At 40.7% G+C, this 24,812-nt stretch overlaps 1 protein-coding gene across 2 annotated transcripts in view; it reads left to right on the plus strand.

Moving 5' to 3' along the window:
• Window positions 1-24,812, plus strand: part of stau2 (staufen double-stranded RNA binding protein 2) — a 108,474-nt gene that overhangs the window by 65,304 nt on the left and 18,358 nt on the right. For both annotated transcript variants that reach the window (XM_085418615.1, XM_085418614.1), the window contains exon 13: window positions 11,165-11,278. In XM_085418615.1, the coding sequence (XP_085274741.1) occupies window positions 11,165-11,278 (114 nt within the window). The remainder of the gene's footprint in view (window positions 1-11,164; window positions 11,279-24,812) is intronic.

The raw sequence follows: 24,812 nt of genomic DNA on the forward strand, positions 1-24,812 counted from the left end.
TGTTTTTGCCAAAAGCTGCACTTGTCTGCTTTTCCAGTGGTCACGTAATGTGCTGCTTTGTGTTGAGCCGTCTTCCTGTCAGCCATACTCAACAGCAAACGAGTAGTCAAATCCACACTAAGATCTTTTTAGCAATTTAATATTAATCTGCTTGTCTGATGTATAATTATTAGAAAAATGTAATTATGTCATCCAAGTGAGCGGATTACAGAGACCTCCTAGTGGTGGATTAAAGGAACAAATCAAAAACGAAGGACATTCTCATAGTGTCTGTTTCATCCATCCAGCGCTGCAAACAAAAGCCGGGGCCTACCTGCTAAGCCCCACTTTGATTTGATTGGAAAATGGCCTCTAGTGGAAGCTCCGATTGGATAAGCAACAGTGTGTTGTACTCATGCCAGCTTGGAGCAAGGATGCTGTCACTTATTCCAGTGTTTTTGTACGTATGTGTGTCTTTGTGTATTTGCTATTAATTTGGCTAGTGTGTTGTTGGCATGCTGGGTATGTGTGCTGGAAGTGGGGCAGAAACAAAACAAAGCAGGAGGTAATAGACAACACATGGAACAGGATGAAGAAGTGAATGAAAGCTACATAACAGATTCTCAGTTTCTGTGTCCACGTACCTTTTTTCTGGCCTACTACTTCTATCATGTTTCTGTATGTTATGTCCATTTCTACGTGTTTGACTCTGGTAGTCACCAGTCAGTTATTGCTGACCGCCTCATATTATTAAATGTTACCTCAGTAAGAAATGAGCTGGGGAAAAAGTTTATATAAGATATCGGTGATTGATGGAATGCTAATGATATTTTTTCCCATCAGCTCCACATGGTGCTATGGTACACATCTGGACCACAACAGATCTGCTGCTGTGGACCTGATTTATTCCTCCTCATGCCTTCATACCTGAATTTTATTTTTTAAAACTAAGCAGGCATTTATCAGAGCGGCACTTTCTGCTTGGCAGGATTTCACATATTTAAAAGTCGATAAATGGAAAAAGAAGGGAGTATAAATGTTATCAAAAGCAGTCACATATGTGTGCACCAATATTGAGTGTTTCAGCAGAAAATTCCTTTTCTTTATAAAATGTTTTCAGTCTACTTGCAGATTTATTTTCAAGATACTCACTTAATGGATTCCTGGTACTGGGATGTTTGTGAACAGGTTATGGAGTCACTAAGCATTCAGTCTACAGCAGTATTTTCCTTGAATTTTGCACATTTTAGATACTCCACAAGCTACTGGTCAAACTCTCAGCTCATGTCACACTTGGCAGAATGTGTTGGGGCACAATATCGCTCTTTCAGGTTGGCCTCATTTGTATTTATGTGCAAGCGCTTCAGGTCATGTTTCATGATTGTGTAGCGGGAGTAAAATGCAAGCCATTACTCTGCCTCTCCAGACAGTTGGGTCTTTAAAATATGAGAATATCTGTTCGGTCAGGTGCAAACAAGACAAGGCTGTACTGGGAGAAACTGGGTTTTACTACTTAAAAAAATCTAATTTTTCAGTTTGAAGTGTAAGAATGGGCTTCTCTGTAGATAAGGTCCACTATAATGGCAATGGTAATAGTGTTTTGCTCTTCATACTCTTAAAACCCTAAGCTATATAGTAAGGGGTGAAAGGGGGTAGCTTTTTTTCAGCAAAAGTTAGAATTTACACCCTTCCTGAGTTTGTATCTTGGATTTGCAGTGGGACACATGACAGAATCACTTTCTTAAGTGTAACCTAGTTTTCAACAAACCTGCAGAATTCTTACATTAAAGCACAACATATTAGATTACTTGATGTTTCCCAAACCATTCACAGAATCACAGTAAAAGGTGCACAATGAAATGTACAAATATGTAACCACTTATTGGATTAAAAAAACTGATAAGGTCTACTTACTTGGGTATGTATTACAGTGGACAGAGATCAGCTCACTGCACTGTCATTCCAGTCTGTGTCTAGAGGAGTTGATTTGTATCTACTGTGTCTATCAGTTCTGTCCAAAGCAATAACACAGTAGAGATATTAATCAGCTGAGTTATTTTAACTAGTCACGGCAGGCTTAACTTGGAAGATGGATTTGGAGAAAATGGAGGGATGTAGATGTTGCCGTGCTGGAGGCAGAACTTTTGTGGGGGGAAATCCCATGTTAATGAAAACACTATCCTTGGCGAGTGACTGGTGTTGATATCCATTCAGTGCAGTTCCCAGGATTTCTCACACTTATACGGTATTTGTTCTTCTCTCTACGCTTCCCTCTTTGGCTTTGCAGAAAAACCACTTCAAATGGTGCCGTCTCCACCTCGTACCCACCCTGGCACTTTCTGCACCACTCCCTTTCCACCTTTCCCTCTTCTCCAATCTCCATTGCTCACTCGCATCTCTCTGTATTAACATCAAACGCCTGATCTGGTACAAACATTCAAAGACTCTAACAGTTTGTTTCCAACTTCCTTGTCATCATCTCATCCCTCTATTCTCTGTTTACTCTGGGATTTGCATTAGAAAATACATTTTGGGATGGCTAATCCCTGCACGTTTGATTTCCGCGGCAGGGTGATGGCTTCCAGCTGCGCTCTGCGGCATATTTGTGTGAAGAGCGATCTTCGAAAACAAGTTTTGTCGGTGGTATAAATCAGACCACTAATGCTGTGCTGGCTCGGCGCACAGTCTCTGCTTACATGGTGGCCCTCCGTATGCGTGTTAGTGGATATGCCTGCGTCTGTGTGCTTGGCAAAACTGAGTGATGATGTTTTTACACCACAATCAAGCCCATTTGCAAACCTTTAAATCATATACCCTCAAGTGCGAGCGCAGCATATTGCAAATTTGAATATGCAGCATAATCGTTTTTTTACTCGCCTTTGTTCTCTTGTATTTTGATAGTATTGATCATATTTCATGTAATTCTCAAAACTACACTGTGATTGCAGTTTTGTGTCAGTGCAGGCTTAGCATTAGGAGACCGAGGGCGTGTTAACCGACCGCTTTGATTCCCAAACAGTTATTTATTTTTATTTTCTTCACATAAGCCGCCGTTCTCAGAAAGTCTCCAGCCTGGATGCTTCTATTCATTGCGACTCCTTCTCAACTGAGTGAGCTGTTTCACAAGCTGCAGACAAAGTCACAAGTGATCTGTTGACAATTTAATGATATAAAATCACAGAATGAAAATGCCCCCTTTGTGTTGTTTTCTGTCCCCAAATCTCTCTGGATATTTGGTTCGTACTATGATAACTGTGACCACAGAACAGCGTAATGTTACAATAGCAATTTCATGAATGTTTTCTTTTACCACTTAAAAAAATTCTGCACGACTTGTGGGCATTTTATTTTAGCACTGAGAAAACAAACACTATCCATTTTTACCTCACCGACCCTGACGATCCAATCCCCGGTTGCAAAGACTTGTCTTAGGATTGGTGGGACTTCAGCAGAGATGCAGCTGCTGGCCTGATCTGTTGCGGTGAAGAGATGGTGGTGGTGGTCGTGAGAGCAGAGCTGCTGATTTAAGTTAATAGATGCTTCCATCCTCATCCGCGGCCACAAGCTGTGGGCAGCTACTTAAAGAATGAGATTACAATAAAGTGATCATTTTTGAAGTTGTAAAAAAACATTGGCTTTTACAAAAGTTACAGAAATGCCCATAATAGCTATCTTAATGCTCCTAAATATGAAACCACAGTAAGTGACAGAGTAGTCGTGGACTGTTGACTATAGTTTCATTCTTACATTTGAGTGGTATCAGTCTCTTGAAGGGAGGTAAGGGTATTTCCCAAAGTGTCTGCTATCTCTTTACTAAATGAAGGTGTGTCTGTGTGTGTGCCTGTGTGTATCTAGTTGTTTTGGTGTATTGGTGGGGACCTGATAAGCTGAAGTGTTAAGTTTGGAGTTCTATTTAATAGACCCTTGTAAATGTATTGCTGTACAGTTATTCTGTCTTTTCAAAAGCAGTAATGGTGCGTGTGTGTACATTTGTGCTCCTCTATTTGACTTTGGTGTTTGTGTTTTTATTATAGACACACACACTGAGCTCAACATAGATGCTGGCCTCTGCAGATCGCACTAGATAATGTCATATTTCTGGATTTCAGTTCAAGACCAGCGTTGTTGAATTACTGCAGCTAAATTTTGGCACCCTGAATCAGCTGTGTGTTTTGCTGACACACCCCATTCCTCCTGCCATGATAGACTTCACTCACTCCTGCTGCAGAGTTTAAAGGGCCCTGCACTGGTTTCTATAAATCGCAATTCCGAAAGAGTAATCAAGAGGATCGTTCTAGGGAGAAATAGCTTTTATGGACTATAGGAGATATTAAAATGTTCGTATCTGTTTAAACACACAGTAATGTTTTTCTAGCTGTTGAAAAAAAGTGGATAATTGCTCTGATCTTCGAATCAGTAACTGCTCTGCTGCTACTTTGGACCTTTGGCTCCTTACATTTGTAATTTTAACCTCAGTTATTGTCTCTTTGCATTATTGCTTGCTTAAAGGTACAGTGTGTAAAATCCCACTACTAGATGTCATTATATTAGAGATTGCAGTCAACTTAATTCGTGTTTTTTACCCCTCACAATTCAAGTACATAATCCTATCTATGGTGGCCACAGTAGGACAAACAGGCAGATTGTAGGCTGTCAATCCACCGTTTACCGCAGCTGTCAATATCGCTAGAGTTTCGATATGCTGTGTTGATCTTTAGGATGTTCGAGCCTAACATTAGCTAGCATATTGTTAGCTTTTAAACAGCTGATCTGAGATGCGAGGCTCACATGTCTAATCTGCTGACAATAAATGACTGTGACAATTTTAGGAATAAATGAGCAATTTTATGCATGTTTTGTACTGTATGTTACAGCTCTGACTTCATATAAAGTTTTAAAGAACTATTTGTGATCTTTAAATTACAAGTAACTTATTAGCCGCAGTATGTATGTAGCCTGTCTCTAGTTACATGCAAAAAAAATGAGCCACGGTGTTCCAGATGGTGCTTGCTCCTATATATTCCTAATGGGTTATTACCTAAAAGGTTTGTTTATTTTGTTAGAAGATGTAATTGCACACCAATCTATGTATATGTCTGATTACATCATTCTTTTTTTCTCTTAAATAACCTCAAAAAATAACTTTTTGTACCAATCAAAATACGATCTTATCTGTTTTGCTAAAACAGCAGCCTTCAGACTGTGTCAGCAGTTGAAACAGATACCTTTTACAAATTTTGAAAAGGCTTGCATGCCTGACATGTGTGATTGCAGTAAAATATTCCATTGTTAATTTTTCTCATGTCACTCATTGCACTTATTTTAGCAAACTCCTCTGGGAAGTTTCTGATAATGGACTGGTTTCAATAGAAGGTCGAACTTGCTTTGTTCTTTTTCTTAGGACATCTCTCTGTGATTCAGGCAAAGTGCACTTAAAGTTTTTAAGAGCAGCCACTTTGTTTGCCTTCAACCTCCTGCACATTATAGAAGCCAAAGGTATATTAACAGAGTCCTTCGAACACTCACAGGCCTTTGAGTCCTCACTGAAGTTGCTCAACATGGACTTCTAATTGGTTCTCACCAACAATGCCAGCCTGGGAGACTTTATTGTGAAGTCCAAGTTATTTCTGCGATTTTTGACTGTGTGCCACTCACACTCAGTTTAGTGTGCAGTCACATGGAGAACGTGACTACACAGATATTTGTATTCATAGTTACCTTAACAGCGTTGTGTAGCACAATCCTCATTGTGGATTGCTTGAATTTGGATATTTTACCTGTATTTTTGTCTGTGGACGTGCATATTTGTGCACTAAAGATAAATTCTTAGCATGGCTGCAAGAGCGATGACTGCAGTTGTGTTTCAGTTTGTGCATGTTCATGTTTGTTCAAATGAGGAGGAGCACTGGAGCTATCCAGCTTTAGAAGCCAGATGTCAAAGGTCGTTCCACATTAGTGCCGCCGATCAATCGCAGGCCTTGCATAACTTTCCTGCCTCTTTGTCTCTGAAGGAAGTGGATTAGAGGCTGTTTTCTGTAATGGGACCTGGGATGATTAGTTTGGCCTGTTTAGAATGCATGCGCTCACAGATGCATGCAAACATGCACTCAAAACAGACGGCCTGGATGGTAGAATAGACCTTTGTTTTTAAGATGCTCATTTATTTTAGTTTCCAACAAATCATCATAAATCAGATGATGCCATTATGTTCTTTGATGCTGGGAGATCACGAAAATTTCTGTCCTTCCTCTAGGTCACAGTCTCTGGTAAATACTCATAATCAGGCACTTTTATCAAAAAGCCACCAAGAAAGAAAACCCTCCTGTTGATGTTTGGTGACTTGCCAACTTTGCTATTTTAGCTGCAATTTTGCTGTTAGCTTGACTACGTCATGTGTACTTTTATGATCCAGTATCATACAGCGTGTCAGGGGCATTACAGGCTTAAAGAGGAAGTGTTTCCAGCTCCAGATCTCAGAGGGGGGACTGTAACATATACCCCAAAGAAAACAAAGCATAATCGACCAAGAGCTGTGCTAGGGGATAGCCAAATTCATTAGGATACTTTGGATATGATCCAGTAGTTGTTAAGATATTTAAGTGTAGGAAATCTCAGGGGGAGGTCAGAAAGAAACCCTACTCCTTACATAGTTTTGCAGCTAAATGGTAATGACAAATAATGAACAGAATGCAATGCTACATAGAAGAGAAACTATGACATCAGGAACCACTGTTCCTTCATAATAGGTTTAACAGTTTCTTTATTCTGGGAAATGGATCACACACAAAACTGCAGTCATGCCATATCCCTCCTGTTACAAAATGTTAGCTCAGATAGGATACAGCCCTGTAGTTGGATAAGTTGTTCACAAAATAGATGGAATCAACACCTTTACCTGGTGCCGTAGAGATCCCAGGAGCTACTTTGTTGGTGGGAGTTTGCCCCAGTATTGTGTCTCAAGGCAAATTGGTCCTGGGTAGGACCAGATGAAAAGCGATTCAAAACACCCCTATGAAGAGAAAACGAACAAGGGCTGATTGATCCATGATCGACTGATCTACGTTGCTATTCTCACCCCTGGCCATGACCAAAGTGACCAAAACAATGAGATTTCTGATGCAAGCGTCATTAGAACGTTCCATCAGAGAATATCTGGAATCAGCCTTTGAAATAGGATGAGGAGCTCCATAACTCCAGAGGGACTTGGAGCAGAGCCACTACTCCTCCACAATGAAAGTAGGCAGTTGAGGTGGTCTGGAGATCTGACTAGGATACTTCCTGGGTGAGGTGTTTCAGGAATGCCCTCTCCTGAGGCAGATCCAAGACACAGTGGAAAGATTCCATCTTTTGGCTATTTTAAGAATATCTTGGTGTCCCCCTGAAGATCTGGACAAATTGGCCAGGACAAAGGAGGTCTGGGTGTCTGCTTACACTGCCGACTCAGACTCAGATAAGCAGTGGATGGATGGATGAAAACAAGTTTATACAGGTAGTGCAGAATTATTAGGCAAGTTGTATTTTTGAGGAATAATTTTATTATTGAACAACAACCATGTTCTCAATGAACCCAAAAAACTCATTAATATCAAAGCTGAATGTTTTTGGAAGTAGTTTTTAGTTTGTTTTTAGTTTTAGCTATTTTAGGGGGATATCTGTGTGTGCAGGTGACTATTACTGTGCATAATTATTAGGCAACTTAACAAAAAACAAATATATACCCATTTCAATTATTTATTTTTACCAGTGAAACCAATATAACATCTCCACATTCACAAATATACATTTCTGACATTCAAAAACAAAACAAAACCAAATCAGCGACCAATATAGCCACCTTTCTTTGCAAGGACACTCAAAAGCCTGCCATCCATGGATTCTGTCAGTGTTTTGATCTGTTCACCATCAACATTGCGTGCAGCAGCAACCACAGCCTCCCAGACACTGTTCAGAGAGGTGTACTGTTTTCCCTCCTTGTAAATCTCACATTTGATGATGGACCACAGGTTCTCAATGGGGTTCAGATCAGGTGAACAAGGAGGCCATGTCATTAGTTTTTCTTCTTTTATACCCTTTCTTGCCAGCCACGCTGTGGAGTACTTGGAGCATGGAGCGTGTGATGGAGCATTGTCCTGCATGAAAATCATGTTTTTCTTGAAGGATGCAGACTTCTTCCTGTACCACTGCTTGAAGAAGGTGTCTTCCAGAAACTGGCAGTAGGACTGGGAGTTGAGCTTGACTCCATCCTCAACCCGAAAAGGCCCCACAAGCTCATCCTTGATGATACCAGCCCAAACCAGTACTCCACCTCCACCTTGCTGGCGTCTGAGTCGGACTGGAGCTCTCTGCCCTTTACCAATCCAGCCACGGGCCCATCCATCTGGCCCATCAAGACTCACTCTCATTTCATCAGTCCATAAAACCTTAGAAAAACCAGTCTTGAGATATTTCTTGGCCCAGTCTTGACGTTTCAGCTTGTGTGTCTTGTTCAGTGGTGGTCGTCTTTCAGTCTTTCTTACCTTGGCCATGTCTCTGAGTATTGCACACCTTGTGCTTTTGGGCACTCCAGTGATGTTGCAGCTCTGAAATATGGCCAAACTGGTGGCAAGTGGCATCTTGGCAGCTGCACGCTTGACTTTTCTCAGTTCATGGGCAGTTATTTTGCGCCTTGGTTTTTCCACACGCTTCTTGCGACCCTGTTGACTATTTTGAATGAAATGCTTGATTGTTCGATGATCACGCTTCAGAAGCTTTGCAATTTTGAGACTGCTGCATCCCTCTGCAAGATATCTCACTATTTTTGACTTTTCTGAGCCTGTCAAGTCCTTCTTTTGACCCATTTTGCTAAAGGAAAGGACGTTGCCTAATAATTATGCACACCTGATATAGGGTGTTGATGTCATTAGACCACACCCCTTCTCATTACAGAGTTGCACATCACCTAATATGCTTAATTGGTAGTAGGCTTTCGAGCCTATACAGCTTGGAGTAAGACAACATGCATGAAGAGGATGATGTGGACAAAATACTCATTTGCCTAATAATTCTGCACTCCCTGTAGTTAATAATTTTGTCATGACCAAAGGCAACAGAGCTGCCACTTACCTTACTCTGTGTATGAGAGCTCCTGATCTCTGCCCGTTCAAAGTCAGCATACTGACTTTGTAATTTGTACTCACTATTAGCTAAAAATACACACGTGTACCCTCGCAGACAATGGCAGAAGTTGTGAATTATAAGAAATCTGATATGCATATAAGTGTATATCTCCTTCCAGTGAACAACTTTAAAAGAACGCCTGTTTCCTCCAGCACCATTAAGGGCCTCACCCTCAGCTGGAGTCCTGACAGCTTATGACAGACGAACCGTGCAGAGTACCCGCTGATCAGACAGCGTGATTACACCATACATCACAGGTTCCTAAACACAGGCCTCCATCCTGCCTAAACGCACCAGCATACGGGGCAGTTAAACACATACAAAGACTTGTATGTGTCTCTGTGTTCAGACGCTGAAGTATAACTGTGTAGTCTAAACTTAGTCACACATGGTTATTGCTCAAGAATATGAGTATTTTTAGCTCATTTGCAAACTTTGTGCCATAGGATTACTGTTGCAAAACCTTTTTTTTCTTACCCCAAAAAGTACCTCTTTTTTTCACCCCTCCTTTCTGTCTTTTCCTCTCTTTAATGTTGAAGTCTAGACAATTTATTGGAGAATAACTTGTCAGGGAATGCTTTTTTCTGTGGCTCACTTTACTGCATTAATGATTCATACACATTTAAAATAGCTTTCCACAGTTTATCACCGTGGCCCCATCTCTTCATCAGCAGGTTTGCATGAATTTTCCCACAAGTGTGTGCATGTTTTGGATGTAACATGACGAGCGCACACAAACATATCTTTGTGTGCGCATATTCATATCTCTGTGTGAGTATATGTTATGATGGGTGTGTGGGTATGTGAGTGTGTGTGTGTCACGATGGGTCTGTGTCTTTAGGCAGACTTCAGTGTGTCTGGCTGGCTGATCGTAACTCACTGGGAGGGAAAGGCACACATCTCGTTCTGGAAGCTTTCAGTCACAGATCGTATACAGCCACTTTGGTGTGCATACCCTCTCACACACACACACACACACACACACACACACACACACACACGTTCAGCTTGTACAACCACTGAATTAAGGTCTAGATAAGATGAAACTTTGATCCAGTCGGATAGTTGGTGCACAGAGGAGCACACACAGGTTTGTGCTTATAACACACATTTTCTGTTAATTGGCATGAAATGATTCTACTCAGACAACTAAAATATGACGAAGCTCACTGCACACTTGTTGTTTAGAGATTTTGCAGTTACTGATATCAAAATATTTGCTAGAATACATGCTGTAATGTAAGTGATGCATAAGATTGTGTGTGATTAGGCTTATATATGATGAGAGTTTGAAGCTTGTGCCCTTTTGTACTGCAGAAGCTTGAAGCTGTGTTACAGTGATAATCTTCCATACCTGAATACTTGTTTTTTTTACCCTTTTTCTCACTCAAATGTGAAGTCACTGTCTTGTTCCTTCTGTCCTGTTGTCTTTCTGCATCAGTCAGATATTTTACTCCTTTCGGTTACCTCACAGTTATTGAGAAACCTACTTTTTATTCAGATGCCTGCTGCTGTCTTGGACCGAAGTAGGGCAGGCTAGTACGCAGATGAACCAATGCAAATACAGATACATGCGCAGAGTGAGAGCTAGTAAGAAGTAGGGCAGACAAGCAGGCAGTATTACCAAAAGCCCTTGGATATCAGGGGCAGGCTGTCCCAGAGGAGCATCATGTCATAACAGTCCTGATTGCACACCATTTAGGAATGCCTGCAGAGTTAACCTTTCAGTGATGAGGGGTCACCAGTGATGTGATCACTAACCCCTCTGATGCTTCCCTGCCAACTGCATATACACACTCTTGCATTCATTTTCCCCTAATGCCATCTCTGTACGGTGTGGGATAATTGCCCACAAATGCTCCTTGGTGGCTATTAGACATGGAAGATTTACTCTCAAGCCAACCACTTCAAAAAATATTGTATCCCACTAAAAGCTTGAGATGCTTCAGTTCCCTTGTGTTTTCTGCGTTGATTTCTTTTTTCCTGCATTATCTGAGGTAACTCACTTTATCTGCCTGCCTCTGTCCAGGTGCAGTACAGCGATGCGCAGAGTGGTAAGGATTTTGTGACCTATCTGACTCTCTCCCCTGTGCAAATGACTTTCCACGGCACTGGGAGCACCCTCCAAGCCAGCCATGACCAGGTGAGTCTGCTTAGATGCATTCAGTATTGTGTAAAAGTTGTATACAATAACAGTAAAGTGAGGATGTTTTTAAAAAATATGCCCATTTTTTTGTTTGTTTTGTTTTTGTGGTTATCAATGAACTGAATGTAAAGTACACTAAACAAAAAACCCACAACATCCATGCTTTATTAAAGCACAAGTTAGCAGTTTACCTCTGGAGTCAATTACTTTATGACTTTTTTAAGGGTCCAGTGTAATGTGTTAAAACATCAAAGTCAAACTCAGTGTTTCAAACAAACTAACAATCAAGGCCATTGACTACCAGCTTCAGTGTTCTGCAGAGAAAGTCATGTCAGTCAAAGAAGTCCAGTCGCTTTGAGGAGACTGATAACATGATGTAACAAATCCATAACAGACCCTGCCATGTTTTCATGCTCTCTAGCATACTTCTGTTATTAACCGGTTGCTGTTACAAACACATGGCTGCAGCTTTTCGGCTCGCAGCCGAACATACACACCAACAACAACAACAACAACAACACAGTCAGGACACAGCACAGATTTTAATGCACGGGAGGCGTGATGAGCTGATGCAGCTCTGGTGTGTCAGCCTCCCTGCAGCAGTGCTACAGAGCACACCCCGCCACATACCCCCATCACCCGACTGAGTCTTTTTTAAGTTGCTTAAAATGTATTTTGATGCATCCACAGCAGTATGACGCTTCTGTGCTGATCCTTGTGTTTACTTTGTCAAACTGGGGGGTTTCCTACCATAACACATTTTAAGAAGTACATTGACTATAGATATATCCACTTTAAAAAAAACTGAAATATATTTCTTCCTACGTTTATATATTTATAAAGCGCTCTGAGTTGACCAAATCTTCCTGTGGACTGTAATCAATGACCCTTCATGGCAATTAAATTGGATTTTTATGGCTCCATAACAGTGACCGCCGTGGCCCGAGCGTTTATGCTTTTGGTTGCCTGTCCATCCAAATCTGGTGAACATGATATCTCTTGGATGGCCTTGATGTATTTTAGTCACATTTGGCTCAGATGGTCACTTGGACTAAAGTCAGGGCTGAATAGATTTTGGTGGTCAAAGTCCAAGGTCACTGTGATCTCAAGTCTACCCCTTGTGAAGGGGATATCTAAGACACCTGCAGAGTGTTCATTACAAATGACACTACATCTGGCAAAAATGTGTACTTGGACTCATGGACAAACTGATTTTTAAATCTGGTGGTCATTGGTAATGGTTACAGTGACCTGACCAAAAAAAAAAAAAAAAGTTTTTTTCCAATGTAAGAATTAATTTGACAATTGTAAAAACATTTCACAGAAATATGAAATAGCAAGAAATGAAATAATGATATTTTATAGTTAGTTCGCTGGTTAGCAGTGCTACAGAATCAGTACAATCAAGTTGGTTTTTCCAGTTGAATCTAATACTGATAGTCATGCTTGTGAAAGATAACATATCAAATATTATAAACAGATACTTGTAATAATCAAGTATCTTATTAAAGACATTTGACAGTTAAATCAAAGACTTTATCCATCCAAAAATCGGATCAAGAAGTTGAGTACATATTAAACTGTAAATATCATTAGCTAATCTTGATTTTCTATTATTTTTTGCAATAATAATAAAAAATAAACTGCAACTGTCCCACTATGTTATCAGATGGGCTTCCTTTCCTGGTGCAGTCAAGTGTACCGTATGCTGTATATGGTGTACTATATAGGACGTATTGTGAGACTTTGACAGGTCTCATCCTCTAATTAACAGAGAATCTCTGCTTTTATTATTAATCACCAGGGTGTTAGACCCACCCGTGTTAATATTCACTCACTGCATTTCTTCCCGACAGCTTTAGTTTTTCTATCCATCAAAAATAATCCTCATCCACAAATCTGATTAAACTTATGGCAGACCCTGTCATTCTCTCTCCCTCCCTCCCTCTCTAGTTTTCTCGCTCACTCTCTTTCGCATACTCACTGCATTCAGAAGGAGGTTCTTTGTCTTGTGTTGCCCAAGCAGAAAACCAGTTGCTTACAATCTATCATCTAAACATAGGACGCCTCTTTGTTCAGCAGTCTTCAAAGCTTTAATAAAGGGCCTGGTCGGCTGCGATTGGGCCAGCTGACAGGGGGATAGTGTCGCCACCGCTAACTGAGAGCCAAGCCAATATAGGCCAGGCAGGTCTGCGTCCTTGGGACCTGTTGTTGCCAGGAGCACTGGGGCATGACCGACTGTTAGAGAAAGCCTTTCTTTTCCTCTTCTCAGTACAGTGAAGAGTATGACCACAAAGGGAGCACCTAACAATAAGGGGTTACCCCCAGCAGCCCTTCAGTCCACAACACTTTAACAATTCTGAAGGCATCACACATTTGGATGGCTTTACCATAGACCATTTTCCATCACAGGAACTAGCAGGTCATATTAGGGTGTCATGCTCCTTTTTTACATGTTCCAACCATGGAAGCTATCCCTGTATGACCTCTTTATGGGCTGTTTCCGTGGTGGGAAAAAGTATAAATTCCAGGATAAGTAGCTCTGAGTGCCCCTGAAGTACTACTAGGCAAGACTCAATGCTGAGACAGCACTTTAAAAAAAAAACAGTAAGGCAATGCAACAATCAGCAACACAACAACTATATTTGTTCCCTCAGTCATCCTGTTTTTATGGACTCACAGTTCCATGCTTACATCAATGACGTCAAATTATTTAAATGTTAGTTAAAGCAAAATTATGACGTCACATGTGTTTCTTGTTGAAGCCCTGTTACAATTGAAGCAGAAAAGCTGAAAGAGCCAATTAGTCAGTTCCTGTAAACGTGCATGTGACTTAGTGGCTGCACCTGACTTACTTATAAGTTATTGTAAAAGGTCTCCTAGTTCATTTTAGTCATGCGCTTTCATAAATTCAGATTGATTTGCCAATTACTAAGTGAGTGAGTGAGCTATGTGTCCCCTAGGCCAAATGCCTCAGCACCCACTCACAGGCACTCTCATCTCACAATTTAATATGTACATTTAAAGATTGTAAATCTGATGAGATGGAACTGGGAATCTCAGCGCTAAGACCTGATAAAAAACTTTTCCTGGAGCCTCTCTCTGTTGCTGCACACACAAAATTACCACAGTGACATGCGGTGACTCAATTTATGATCTCGCTGGGAATTTCCTGCAGTGTTATCCGCACTCTGGTGGAGGTTTATGTCTACTAGGCCAGAGTAACTGATAAAGATCCACAGCCAGAGGAAATCCTCTCCATACTTCTCTGCCCATGATGTTAAAGGAAAGATATGCATGATACAGAGTACAGTTATGAAGGAGTTTGCAAACACAAAATAGAGTTGAAAAAACCCCATAGTACTCATTTTCTATTTGTGTTTGCATGGTTCTGGCATTTCAGGCTTTACTTAGGTTTTTGAACAAGCGCATGTCCATAAATGAGGTGTTAAATAAAAGGAAGATTAGTGATTAGGGTTTAATGATAGATTCCTTTATTTAATATGGAGGAACAGCTTAGGCACACATGAGCTGAGAAATCAGATATAATGTATTCTTTTAAAAGTACCATAACCCTGTTTTCTAAGTCACATAAAAGCAAGGATAAATTAACATGTTATTAAGATCAGGTGTATCAGGTGATCCTGAACCCTCCCTTAGTTACTCTGTAATAGCCTAGGCTGCTGGGGGCTTCCCATGATGCACTGTTTCTTCTTCTCTCACCTCTTTTCACTCTCTGTGTTTGTTCACCACTCTGCATTTAATCATTAGGTAATTTTAATCCCTCTCTCTTCCTTAGTGTGTCTTTTGTCCTTTCTCACTCCCAGCTAGTTGTAGGAGATAGGTGCCCCTTCGTGAGCCTGTTTCTGAAAAAGGTTGCTTCCTGTTAAAAAGGAGTTTTTCCTTCCTACTGTTGCCAAGTGCTTGCTCACAGGGGGTCATTGGATTGTTGGGGTTTCTCTTTATTGTTCTATAGTCTTTACATGATCAAAAAAGCACTGTGAGGAGACTGTTGTTGTGTTGTGGTTTTATACTGTATTAATTCATTTTAGTTAAATTAGATTTGCTTGGTTAAATTCACATTCAAACAGCTTTTATCTCACTTCCAAAAACAAATAACAGGCTCCGTAACATACTGTATTTAGACATATTTTTGATAGGACTACATGCTTTCTGGACAGGCTGATTCCTGTGTTTGTTCTTCAGAGCTGAACTAACTCTTCTGGCAGTCCCTCTGTGGCGGCAGTGGGACACCAGGGGGGCCGAGGCCCTCTGGTCTGAGTGTAAGGTGTCGCTGGTCCAACATGAGTGGCCTGCAATCGAAGATGACAGGGTGACTGTTGTCTGCCACCAGACTCTTGTGTGTGTCTATGTGCATTTGGTTGTGTGTGGGATTGCTTTGCGTGCAGTAATGTCCTCAGCTGAGCCACCCTAGGTCCCAGGAGCCCTGTCTCCCAGATTGTCAGCTGTGACTGCTTGGGTTTCCTGCAGCAAAGGCACTTTTTGGCTGCTTTGATGTGACACATTGACTATAATCTGTTAGGATTAAAATGTGTTGCAGACATTCTTTCAGGTAATGAGGGCCACTTTTTTCTGGATTTGTTTGGTTATTAAGTTGTACCAGTTTTTCCAGGTATTCCTTAACAATTTATCATGAAGCTGTGATGCAAAGTTTTGCATAAGTGGTTCATTATTTGCTGAGCCAGTGCTTTTATTCCCAATTCATTCCACGCCAGGGTTACAGTAGGTAAACACTGTTTTCTTGCTCTCTTGACCATTTTTGTTCGTTTATACCACAGAAAATGTAACAGTTCTGGTAAAATTGACTGGGAATCTGATCGTGCTCTGGCAGAGCAATGATATTGGAACAAAGGATGAAAGGGCAGAGCTATAAGGAGCCCGTTTAGGGACTCTAAATGTTACACACATTCCTGTCTTTGTTTACATGAAATGTGTTGAAAAGGCTTGGATTCATGTTTGACCCAAGTGAGTATGGAATAGGCTACAGCATGACCACTGCAGATGCCTGAAACCTCTACTTTGATTTATATTTTTAAAATGTATATATTTAAAAAGGAAGTTGCCTTTTAAGGCAGTGAATACAACACTTACTACAGTGCTAGTGGATAGTTTCTTGGTTGCATTTAAGGGCTGGTAATCACTATTATAAACCCATGTTTACTGTGTTTAAGTTAGGAGAAAAAAGCTGAAAGTAACGAAGTATAGTGGAAGATAGTAGGATAACTGCTGGCATGGTCTTCAGAGATCCCCCGTGGAGCTCAGGGGAACAGCAGGAGAGGGAGCTGCAGAGGGCCAGAGGTTGTACAAGCCTTGTGTTTGAAGTCTTCCTCCCTGACTGCAGTGCAGACGTTACCCCAAGCTGTGCTCCTCTCAGGGGGTCCTCTGGAGTGTTACCCAACCAGGCTGGCAGCTGTTGAACAGCTTCTTCTCCCTGCTTATCTGTCTTAGCTGTCTCCTCTTTATGTGCCAGTGTTTTGTAACCAAAACCAGCACCTGGACATATCCTAAATCACTGAATGTGGAGAACACAGGGCACACTGGTCTGTCACTCAGACATCGAAACACCAATCACCTGAATGAGGACTGGAGACAGTTTTTAATTAAACGTATTAAATGTGTATAGTAACTGATTGCCTGCATGGAGGGTTTTTTTGGTGGAACTAAAGAAAAGGAGATTTTTAGTTGTGGTTTCACTTGTGATGTGATCAAAAATGACAGGAAGATAGATAAATTTCAATCAGCTGGAGTAACACAGTGTCCTGCCCTGATTCTATACTTACATGCCAGTCGCCCATCAAGGACCAGTTTCTGAGCCAGGAAGACCTTGGTTCGATTGTGTTTTTGTCGCTTTTTCTGGCAAACAACATCCTGACACAAAATTTGGGTCATTTCAGAACAAAATAAATGACGCCATAAATATTTGGCTGATATCAAGTCACGGCTGAGTGTAATGATCCAAAAATTTGGCTTGCAGGAGAATTGGTCTGTTGCTTCTGTTAACTGGGTCAGTTGAAGAACTCATCAGCTAGAAATGCAAGTATTGTTTACACTACGTTATTGCGAGTCACTGCAGACCACTATTGCATATTTGGGTTGGATGTCTTTTTCTTTATATAGTACATAATGAGACCTGGACTTTGTTTAGTCTTAAGCTCTACATTGTTGTGCCTAGCCAAAAACAGCAAGTGGAAAATAAACTTATTGCAGTTGCTGGTTTATAGAAAAATTACCTGTCTTAGCAGTCACCAACATCAAGCAATACAACCCTCACCCAGAAGCTACCTGAACATTTAGAGATTACTACAGGTGGTGCCCGTAGGTTCCTCTAAAGGTTCTGCAGAACCTAAATCCTGCTAAGGAAAAGCTCATACCTTACATTCACACTGTCAGACGTATCCAAACCATGATTATCCCCTTACCCATCACCACCCTTTCCCTACCCCAGAGAGAGACAAAGCGAAGTATCTATAGAGCGATCCATCATTCCTGCCTGTCTTCCCACTTGCCCTCCTCAGGAAACACCTTTCAGACCAGGAGATTAGAGTGTGACGGGAAGAGAGAAGAGCAGTGAAAGAATGATGGAAGAGGAAGGTGTAAATGATTAAGAGGGAAAGGCTAGAGAAGAACTGCAGAGAAACTGATTAACTGGGCAAACAAAAGACTGTTGAGGCAAGGAATGAGAAAATGGGAGATACAAGTGTCTTTTTTCGCTACCTAGAGAACGCCAGTAGGAATAAACATGAACTTGCCCATTAGGGGACTTGTTGATATCTCCTAGTGGCCTCTTGGAACATTAGTAAAGCTTTTAAGGGTAGACATCAGCCATTTTCACACATGCACTATAACCTTGAACCTTTCTAGACATTATGTGAGAAAGTTGTATGTATGTGTAAACAATACAAGTCTGCTCCAGTAGACTTGTATCATTTACAAACTCATTTGCCACAACAGTTAATGTGTGATAAGTCTTTTTAACATGGAAGATTTTGCTGGGAGACCTTGACACGTACCACCAATGTAAACATTGTAGTTCAAGCTCCCCCAGACACACACCAAACCACAAAGCTGCTCTGTATTGGCTTGGAAAATGGCCCCAAGGCAATGGCTTAGACCCATTTCCCCTTGTGGGACTAATAAAGGTATATCAAATCAAATCAAATCAACTCCCCGGATTCCAATTCGATTGTGCATCCCACAGATTTGCCAAAACAAGCTAATCTGTTTTGATTTTTGATTTATTTATTTTTTGGTCAATTGATTAGTCCATTATTTAGCAAATTGTTTTTGTTCCACTACAGTGGAGAAGAATGTACTCAAAAAGCTGCACTATGGTCCTCGGGCCAATCAGATTTTCACTTCAAAGTAATCTAAGTAAAAAGAATGGACTGCCATTAATAGAGCAATTTTCTAGTAATAGAGACCATATTTGTACTATATGTTTTAAAACATTTTATCTACCTCATGTCCACAGCCAGTTTAAAATCGCTATTTCACCTAACACCAATGTCTTTGGGCTGCCCACACAGAACACCCCACTCAGGGTTAGAACCAAGAACCATCTTGCTGTGAGGCAATAGTGCTAACCACAAAATCTGTTAGCTATTCACTTATCCACAAGGGGTCGCCACAGCAGATGCATTTGATTTGGCCAATTTTTTACGCCAGATGCCCTTCGTTACATAGCCTATCCGGGAATTTGAGTGTTTTCCTAGTGACCATCACTGAACTAACCGTCATCCATGCTTTGGGAATATATGAGCCTGGTTCTGGTTTCACCAAGTGCTTGCTAAAAAGGAGCCGTCTGTGTTATCGTAGAGTTTTTACCTTTGCAAATACAAAGCATCTCGAGGCAACTATTGTGATTTGACACTATATAAAATTGAATTGAATAATTAATATGTACTAGTAATAACACATTTATGGATGACTGCACGTCCAGAAACACAGTTTACCCACAAGTGCTAGCAAAACATATGATAACTTCTGTTCCAAAACTAAAATTAAAAAGGCCTGCGTTTCAGGCTGTCAGCACGTGTTAGTAAGGTATGAGCTACAAAGTAATTTGACACGTTTTAGTACAATTTTTAGACACTCACATAAAGGCATTAGTGCAATTTTCGCTCGCAGATAGTGTTACTGTGCCTGCCAATCTGGATTACGTTCCATTGCTTGGAGTGTCTCTGAAACTGGAGTTTTGGAGATATAATACACTTTGAGAGCAAATAACGTTAAGAGTGAGATCCTTTCTCTTAGCCGATTTGTCATTCTGTCATATATTGGCTTTTTTTGCGCAAATAACCTTTTTAATCAAAATTCTGTCAAAAAGAATAATTTATGTTTTTATTGAAATGAATTGTTCTCCCAGACCAGTGTGACTACTTTAGAACAAGCAAAGGTGCCGGATTCATTATCACATTCACGGTGAGAGGAGCAAGATGTTTTGGCAGTGACTTTGCAGCCTTCAGGGGCGTCAGGTTTTGCGCGTGATTTCTCACGCACACAAATTAGGTGCGGATAAAGGTTTGTAAAGCAGTCGCACCTTCTTTCACTCGGCACCTCTGTGGGAGGTAAAGGAGAGCTGGGCTACCCACTGCTCTTTGTAGCGTCTTTTGCTCATTAGCTTCATGTCATTTGATACTGAGTGATAGCTCGCTTTGCTGAAAAGGTCCCCAAGATAAGGACCATGCATTTAATCTTTTCCTCTGCTCTGCAATCTTTCAGTAACAATGTGTGAGATGTGTCATCTGTGGGGACATCACCTTTTTCTAATGGCAGCACAGTGATGTTTTACTCCTCAAAGGTTAATATTTCTCCTCTGTTTAATAATCTGTGTTATGCAAGCTGTTTCACCGAATCCACTTATGCTTTGTTGACCTAATATACAAGCCACACAGCAGTAGAGTGGTGCCAAGAAGACATTTTCAGAGCTTCAGCCTTCCTCTGTCTATTTGAGCTCTTTGGAAATAATCCATTTGGTGCACAGTTGTGACAGTGATGTGCATTAATCATCCTAATCTCTTCATCCACTGCCATCCAGGCCAATGTCTTACGACATAGATAAAACACAAACCAACATTGAAACTGTCAGTCTCATCCTGTCCTTGGAAAGTTGCAAAATATACCAAACTCCTATTGTTCAAGGAAAATCTCTGGATTTAACCTTTGACTTGATATGGAACGACACTTCTTGTGGTTAAAAAGACTTAAAGAAAAAAAGAATTAATCATCGCAGGACTGCTCCAAAACCATATCACACCCTGACAGTAATTGCAGGCATACATGTCTATCTCACAAGCATAAATACAATCACACACACACATAGACAAACACACATGCTGCACAATGACCTGTATTATGAGTTGTAATTATGCTCTTTGTTGCTTTCCTGACTTGATGAAATCTGATCTCCGAGATGCGTACACCCTATTTGTTTGCAACGGTTGTTTTTGATTCCCACTGAATACTGTGTCATTATTTACCGAAATTACTGGCATTCAGGTTTTGTTGACAGCTTCTTGGGGGGGGAGCAGAAGTCGAGGTTCCTCCTGCCTTATACAGAATTACCAGTGATTTGTTTTATCCAATCTACTTAAGTGTTCAGCTGCAAATAACTAAACCTCTAGCGGTGATCAGTGTGTCTGGATGTGTACTGAGTTATGGAAATGACCGTAGCAATTGGGGAATGTTATTCTGTCTGTCTGAGTCCCACCACCACAGCCACCTCCCCCTCATCCCGATGTGAACAAATTCTCAGGCCTCTAGCAACAGACATTTTGAAACACTCAAAACAACAGTCCCATAGGAGGTTAACACCACTTACAATTAAGGTGTCACTTACCCCTGTGGTTTAACACTTTCTGTGTGTGTGTGTGTGTGTGTGTGTGTGTGTGTGTGTGTGTGTGTGTGTGTGTGTGTGTGTGTGTGTGTGTGTGTGCCTGCCCGCCTCCTAACAGTATCTTCGTGATCTACTAAATCTCCTCTGTAAATAAAGTCACAAGTGACAACTTGTGTTCTGTTTTATATGCAAATTCAGCCCAGCCCTTTGCATTTAAAGGAGATAAGGAAAGATTAAGCAAACCACACTGTCACTACATAAATGTGAGCGGAAGAGGCTACAGTGGCAAGTGAAACATGGGCATTCGCTCTTTTTTGTTAAGGCTGATGAGCCCCTATTTTGCACATCTTAGCAACCAATGTGCCTCCTCTTTTCTCTTCAATATGACTTCTATCATATGCTCTGCATCCTGCACCAAGTTAAATATCTGATTGATCAAATACTAATGTGATTCTGATCTACTGGTAATTCAAATGACTCTATACTGAATTGTTTGAAAGTCACAAATAATGGGTAACGGGCACAACTGCTGTCCAATATTGAAAGGGCTGAGACTACAAGATATCTTTGGTTAATATGTTTGTCACTGTGTCAGATTAGGCAATTATAGAGCCATAAACATTACCGACATTACTGAATACACACTGCTCCCCTACAGGGCTTTTTTTTATGATTTTATTTTGTCATTCTTTTATTTGCTGGAGATAATGACACGATTTGCTTGTAGACAACTGCTATGTTCTTGTTTTGAAAGTGTAGTTGCTGTCTTTTCCTATCACTGCCTGCTCTAAAGAGCGTCTGCGAGCTGGAAAGCTTCTTGCCTATAACAGGCTCTAGTTAGAGAAACCTTCCAGGTTGACCTGGTTCATGTGTTGCTACACCAAGAGCAAAACAAAGACTGCTGTCAGCTGTGGTAGAGCGTTGGCAGTCCGTGAATGGTCCAAATACCTGTAGAGTCGATGGAGGCAGTGTACAAAGTCTGTGGTACCAGTCTTTGGGCTAGTCTTGCTCGTGCTGCTGTCAAGCCATCAGCCAGTTGCTGAGTAGAGCGGAGTTATAACATTCAAAGAGCTGAAGTTGAGCTGGGTGTTAAAAACAATGGAACATGCAGCATGCAACACTGCAGCCACTGTCTGGGCTTTTCATGCTGTATTTTTTCTTTTTTGGATGTTTTGTTGTGTTTTTTTTCACACAGTTTTTTCTCCATTAAAATCCGCTGTAGCACTCTTTCCTTTTCCAGTCTAGTTGTCAACCAATCAAGCACAGTGTCATCCACATCCAGCATTATGCACTTGGGATTTTGGGGGACTGCATGGGAACATGTTAGCGTTAGGTGAAAACCCCTTTCTTTAGGCTTTTGCTGGGGAAAAGCTTATATGTCTTTGTGTATGCATATGTAAAGGAACATAATTGCAGGGCAATGAATTACATATATACAGCAGCTTTTATTGATTTTATGGGGACTGAGATTAAAGATAAAAAAACCCGATCTACCATCATTTCTTAATCTCACTCATTAACAACTTATATCATAATTAAATTGTTAAAGCTTCCTTTTTATGGATAGCGCTGTATGATTGCATGATGGCAGGGACCTTAAATTTCCCACAGACATGTCATCTCCTTGAAATTGCTTTTCTGCTCTAGAGATGCTACTAGGTAATTTTTATTACGTGTGAAGAGCATTGATTCCCCATATTCCAGTGTTTGTTTGTTTTTACTAAGCTAGGTTAATCACTGACTCTGGTTATATAAAGACATTTTCACACATGCAATGCAGCTCTGGACTTCACTAGAGGTCACACAATGTAGCTGCATGTGAGAAAGAAAATGTCAGTTTGATACTCTCATGTATCATCTTTGTGATGTCTGTTGGACCCCTCGGGAGACTACACATTTAATTGTTCGTTTTTCTAGCAACATGAAGTGAACTATATCCTGTTGTGTGCTATATGTTAGAAATGACTACTTCAGATAGTGTACTATGCTTGGAGGATGTTCAGAGATATGATAGAAAATGTTATTTAATTGCTGAACAGTCTGGCTTATTGAAGCATAACTCAATTTTTTTAAATGATTTTAATTTATGGCATTTTTTAAGAGGAAAATTTTTTTTAAATCAAAGCTTAATATGCAAAATAGTCCGATGTTAAAAGTGTGTGTTTGCATATCTTAAGAAGCTGTTGCACCTGATTGATTTAATGGAAGAACAGCCCCAACAAGAGAGCTGTCAGCTGAAACGCTCAAAGGGTTGTACAACTCTTTTAAGATGGAAACCCAGCAGAGTGTGGCAAGAGATGCTGGTTGTTCCCAGTCAGCTGTGTCTAAAACATGGTACAGGCAAAACGGGAAGATTACGAAAGGAAGATCTCAAAGCATCTGGACAGAAAACTCAAAGCAATATGTCCTGAAAATGGAAAATTGCACAACAAAAGAAATGAAAAGCAAATGGTCAGAAACAGGAGTCAGTGCCTGTGACAAAAACAGTGCTAACAACAGAAGAAAAAAAGGTTTTAGTGGGCCAAAGAGAAACAGTCATTGACTGTGATTTGATGAAGCACTATTCAGTGATGAATTACAGATCTGCGTTATCCAGAGAGTTGATGCTAGAGCTTTTAACTTGTGCTTTTCCAGTGAAATATATAAGATGCAAAGAAGAAGTAGCTAATTTCTCCTTTCAATTATATTATTGGGTTGCTTATATGGCTGGTAAAAGGGGAGAGATGGCAAGCGTGACCTCAAGGGATAAGGCATAACTGCTGGTTACCAAGGGGTTAGTGACAGCTCTGTGAATGAGGCTTCAGCAACCACGAGCAACCAGTTAGGGAATGCTAATTTTTCTGTAGTGACTGGTGGTTGCCAGGCGGTTGCAACTGGTCTGTAGGACTGTGTGACTGGAGAATTATGTTTTTTAAGGAGTAGACTCCATACCTCAAACAGTTTAGCCCATTATGAAAGAAAGTGCTAATTGTAATCTTTTTGTTGATTAGTTTTAAAGTTTGATCAAAGGCGTTCTTATATGCTCGCTTTACAAATGTGTGTCTCTTTAGAAACTATATTATTTCATTGTTTCCTTTTATGATGTATATGAATGCTTACTACAACAATAAGCTGCAGTCCAGAAAAAAATATTTTAAATCCATATGTTACTCATCTGTGTTTTGCTGTGATTACTTCCACTAAAGGAAACCGCAGTGTTATTATCTCAGCGATTGCATGTACTTCTGCAGAATGTACACCTCGATTTACCACAAGGGAGGGAATTATGTTTTGATTGCAGTTCTATAAGTGCATTGTAAACTGTGTGTGTTCAGTAGAGGAAGTTGTTTTATCTATTTCATTTGCAAATGCCCACATGCACATATATGCACGCATCTTGTTTGAGTGATGCAGTTAATGGCTTTCCCCAAACTGGTGTGGTTTATTGGAGATGCTTTCAAATAGGAGCTTTAATTCAGCACAGTTGGTACATAAACCTTTGTTTTTTGGTTCCCACTTTCCCTCAGGGACCCCTTCCATTCTTCTATTCCTGATTTCCCTCTCCTTCTCTCTGAACCCAAACTCGTTCCCTTTTTTTTTGCTCTCTGCTTCTCTGTCTGTCTTTCTCTCTTTGAGTCTCACACTGACTCCCACGTACACTTCTCCCTTGTGTCCAGTGAGTAAACGTGGAACCGT

Source organism: Rhamphochromis longiceps, linkage group LG9, assembly GCF_057381845.1.
Source record: "Rhamphochromis longiceps isolate RC_006_pf linkage group LG9, R_longiceps_female_GT1.1, whole genome shotgun sequence".
In the NCBI taxonomy this organism is placed as follows: Eukaryota; Metazoa; Chordata; class Actinopteri; order Cichliformes; family Cichlidae; genus Rhamphochromis; species Rhamphochromis longiceps.